We start from the raw sequence: 5,084 nt of genomic DNA, 5'->3' as shown, positions 1-5,084 counted from the left end.
ACACACACACACACACACACACACACACACACACACACACACACACACACACACACACACACACACACACAGATGAACTGATTGTATACATACTGTATGGTACAGCCTGTTTACAGACACACACATACAATTTCAGAGCATTCAGACACGAGAGCTCCAGTAGTTCCTTACTGTTTCCTTACTCTGGAGCTGCAAAGATGAATCTATCGATCGATTAGTCGCCAACTTTTAAATTAAGTGCAAACTATTTTGATAATTGATTAATTGGTTTGAGTCATTGTTTATGAGAAAGGTAAAATAATTCTCAGATTTTCAGTCTTATTGTGTTTTATTGCTATTTGTTGATTCTGTTATATTCTGGGAACAGTTTTTTTTTTAACTCCTTGCTACTGTAGCACTTTGAGATTTCATTTCAAATGTAAAGGGCATTATAAATCAAATGTATTATTATTATCACTAGTTTCTTCACTCCTCTGTGAAAGATCTTTAAGTCGTGGATGAGAAAAGACATCTGAGGATGTCATCTTGAGCTTTGGAAAACACTGATTGACACTTTATTTACATTTTACAGGCCAAACAACTAATAGATTAATCGAGGAAATGATCCACAGATTCATCAACAGTGAAATTAATCGTTCTTTGCAGCCCTACACAGATGGCAGTCCAATAAAGTGCACTGTGGGAAGAGTTTTTATCAGCCTGTTCACAGTCAATGTTGGCCTTGCTTTGTTTAGCAAACCGAGGCCCGGAATCTCACATTGAGACCCAAGCAGCCCACAAGGATCCGATAATCTGTCCTCCTGCCAGGAGACGGATTTAAACCGGGGTCAGGGTTTGTACCGGTTATGAAAACACACAAGAAAAAGCTGAATATGAGCACCAATCCAGATCACAGTACACTCTGGGTTCACTTTGTCATGCTGAGCTTCCACAGCCTGCAGGACTGTGAACTGTCACGTGACAACATCCATCTTCTGGGCGCCCAGATAGCTCAGTAGGTACAGGCGGCGCCCATATATAGAGGAGTTACTCCTGGATGCAGCGGCCCGAGTTTGACTCCGACCTGCAGCCCTTTGCTGCATGGCATTCCCCCCCTCTCTTTCCCCTTTCATGCCTTCATCTGTCCTATCAAAATAAAGGCTGAGAAATGCCCCCCAGAAAACATCCATCTTCTTAATGTTTCGATTGCACAAAATCGAACCACTCTCTCTGTTACAGAAGTATAGTGACTTAGACTAATAAAACGAGGGCAATGAGACCAATGAAAAAAGCTGAGGTCGTGGCGGGTTGAAGCGGGGGGGGTAAAAGTGTGCATTGCAAACAAATAAAAACAAACTAAACTGTGTTCCAAGTCCACACGGGATGGCTTAAACTTCCCCGCATCAAGGCAAATTCAAGATGGCTGACCCCGCCCCCCAGAACGTCATGACGTCGATAACGCCAAGGCACTACAGTATGGTTTCTTAAACGTTTTGAGCGTTCCACAGAAATTAGCTATAAAATATTGAGCCCTATTCGATTAACTATGACTTTTGACTGTGATGAGCTTATTAGTCATGAGCTAGTACAACTGTTTGGGTTCCTAAACAGTTGTAACCCTAACCCTAACCCTAACCCTAACCCCTAACCCCTAACCCTAACCCTAACCCTAACCCCTAACCCTAACCCTAACCCTAACCCTAACCCTAACCCTAACCCTTTACACCATAGTGTAGGCTATATTAACTGGAGGTAGGGCTAGGAATCAAACAAAGACGCAGCAGATGTACAGAGATCTAGCGGAGCCACTTTTTAATTAATTAACTCAATTGGTTATCAGGCAAATAAAACGCTCATCAGCAATCAGCAATATCTAAAGGGGCCAATCCATGTAATACCTTAAAAACAAGTAACATTATCTTAAAATCGATGCTATATTTGAGCGGTAACCAGGGAAGAGAAGCCAATATCGGGGAGATGTGGTCTCTCCTTCTGGTACCAGTCAACAATCTAGCAGCTGCATTCTGGACCAGCTGTAGGCGTGATAAAGATGATGGCAAATCCCCAAAATACAAGGAAGTGCAGCAGGCAATACGAGACAAAATAAGAGTAACCAACAACAATACCAACAAGTCCTTACGACAGAGGAAGGATTTTAGTTTAGCAATAGTCCTCAGATGAAAGACCACCCTCTCCACCCCCCACTGGTCCAACAGAGGAGCATTTGCACATTTCGGTTTTCCCATCCTGTATATTCAAATATTTCTTCTTTTAATTTATTCCTGTTATTATTATTTAATGTATATTGTACGTTTGTATGTATATTTCATCTCATTTATATTTATATTTTGTGCTGTGTGACTAATTTCGCTGCTGTAACAGCGTAATTTCCCATTTTTCTTGGGATCAATAAATATCCATCTATAGAGTGTATTAGCCATTGTGTGCTACAGAGAAGAAAATCTTACTTATTCCCCTTTCAAGTGGAGAGCAAAGCCTCATTTATACCTCTAACACCGATATTAAGCACTGTACCTCGTAGAAGCCTCGGACCAGGCTCTCCGTCTGCTGGGCCACCCCTCGCTCTATTCGCCACTTCACCATTCGCTCGATGTACTCCTTTTTGTTCTTCTCCGACACCGGGATGCCGGCCCCGCCTGGCTTCAGCTCTCGCTCTGTAATCTGCAGAACCACATGCACACACAGGAACCTCAATCTCAAACACAGATGTATTCTTACCAGGCTGCAGCCACACATCCACAAATGTATCGGTGGAATGTAAAAACTACGTAAATATACTCAAGTACTGCAACTAAGTCCAAATGTTGAGGTTCTTGTACTTCTTGAGTCTTTTCTTTTTGTGCCACTTTCCACTTCTACTCCTCTACATGTCAGAGAGAAATATTGTATTTTTACATTAATCTCACAGCTTTGGTTACAAGTTACTTTAAAAACTCAGATTTTTGCAAACAAAACACATGTAGTTTGGAAAATACAATGTTCAGCTGCAATGATTTGTCCATTAAACACTTAGTTGATCGACGAACTGTTTGGATTGTTTCCAGTTCCTAAAATGTGAGGGATTCATATGAGCACTTTTACTTATAGTAATCATCAATAATGACACTTTATGTACATTTTCCTGATGATTCCTACATACATTTACTTAGGTAACATTTTCAATGAAGGGCATTTTACTTTAACAGGGTATTAGTACTTTTACTAAAGTTAAAGGATCTGAACAAACACACACACACACACACACACACAGACACACACACACACACACACACACCTGGCCAAAGACCTCCTCGTTGACAGTGAAGGTGAGGTCCAGCATGTCTTCGATGTCGTTGTCCTTCATCCACTGCAGGCTCTGGTGGAACTCCTCGTCCAGGAACTCCAGGTCGCTCAGGTCACAGGGGCTGCACGAGCACAGGCAGAGCTTAAACCACGGCCCATTGTAAGCAGGGAGATTAAAAGTTAATTAACTGTTGTACAATGACATAAAACAGTGTTCTTGAAAGATGGAAGAATACAAGACGGCACGATGCATGGCAGGATTTGAATGTGAAAGTGTCTCTTGTCTCGCATGTTTTCTTGGCCATGTCGCCGTTGCGAAGGACAACCTGTTCCCAACGACCTGACTGCTTAAATAAAGGTTAATTACAATAAAAGGATAATGTGTTTTTATTATGTATCAGGATAAACCCCTCGAGAATGTAGCATCTCAGTTATAAGGGATGTGAAAGGCTTCACAAGACACAGATAATACATTTAAAAAAGGCTGAAGGCAAAACAAACTCATCTTATGTTATTATTTTTTTTTTATTGCTAAACAACAGCGGGCACAACTGGAGCCACATGTGCAAAACCTAAACTCCAGTCTTCACAGCAGCAGTTCATGTGGACCAAACTCTAGTTGGTTTTTCATTGCTTGAACATAGTTTTCAATACTCTACAATAGAGGCTGACATTTTTTCAGGAATCCCACGGGTCACGGGATTCCCGTGGGATTCCTGCAGGATGGGAGTCATATTTACTATTAATCACGGGATTTGGACGGTACAGGATGAAGGGTTAACGGGAGCAGACGGGAGCGGGAATCAACCAATAGCAAAGACGACATAAAAATCTAAATGCACCTAAATGCAAAAAAAAGTAAATGCAGCATTTTGTAGTTTTCCTTTTAATACGCCTACAATGTAACGCAATTAAAAAATAACTACACGACCCAGCCGTCCCAGAAGCCGGAAAGTCTGAAATATTAATTACGTTTATGAGAGTAGAATGTGACGGTGATAGCACGATGTCCGCTGCTTGTAAGACATGCTTAGTCTTAGTCAGGTACGCAAGTGATTCAGGGACGAGCGGTCTGAAGAGGAACACTTGCAAGGCAAATTCGGGAAAGAATCAGCCGAGCATCACTTCGTTCATCAAGCGAAAATTGCCGTGAAATGGGAGCGGTACAGGAGCGTGAGTCAGTTTAAACAGGAGCGGGATGGGATTAGTTTTTAAACTTTGGTCTGGGAGTGGAACGGGAAAAGATTTCTTTCTACGGGAGTGGGACGGGACAGGAGCGAAAAATCCACTCCCGTGTCATCCTCTACTCTACAACATGACTTTAACCACACTTTTTACAGCACTTTGTTCAAGTGCTAACATACTGCTGTCAAAACTGTCAATCACGCGTAAAAAAAGCTACCAGCGGAGCTAACTGGTAGATTAAATTGTCGTCATCTGTTCAGCTCACCTCTGGCCCCGCCTACATCAGATACACCGATGTGATTGGTGCAGCTCGGCTACAAGGGCGTAGTTAATGAGCAGCATTACTCGATGCCAGAGTGACTCCCTGAGCAAATTCAAGGTGTGCTCCAATGAGAACTCTGGATCTCCAGGGTAGGAGAGACAGGATTATTCCCTCTATTCTTTGTTACTGTTATGCACCTTTAGTTATTGTTCCACTAGTTCCATAAATTACTAGAGACAAAATACTATCCATCCATCTCCGCAGGGGCAGCAGCTCCAGTAGGGGACCCCAAACTTCCCTTTACCACATCGAACAGCTCCGACTGGGGGATCCCGAGGCGTTCCCAGGCCAGGTT

General features: G+C 42.5%; 1 protein-coding gene across 1 annotated transcript in view; it reads right to left on the bottom strand.

The window, feature by feature from the left end:
* The window catches only part of LOC117953173 (E3 ubiquitin-protein ligase HECW2-like), a 29,081-nt gene that overhangs the window by 1,985 nt on the left and 22,012 nt on the right, over nucleotides 1-5,084 (bottom strand). Inside the window, exons 23-24 of the mRNA XM_034885989.1 lie at nucleotides 3,275-3,404; nucleotides 2,515-2,661 (exon numbers count right to left, since the gene is read on the bottom strand). Of these exons, the coding sequence (XP_034741880.1) occupies nucleotides 2,515-2,661; nucleotides 3,275-3,404 (277 nt within the window). The remainder of the gene's footprint in view (nucleotides 1-2,514; nucleotides 2,662-3,274; nucleotides 3,405-5,084) is intronic.

This window comes from Etheostoma cragini, chromosome 11 (assembly GCF_013103735.1).
Source record: "Etheostoma cragini isolate CJK2018 chromosome 11, CSU_Ecrag_1.0, whole genome shotgun sequence".
NCBI classification, from domain to species: Eukaryota; Metazoa; Chordata; class Actinopteri; order Perciformes; family Percidae; genus Etheostoma; species Etheostoma cragini.
This window is presented reverse-complemented; position numbering and strand designations above follow the sequence as displayed.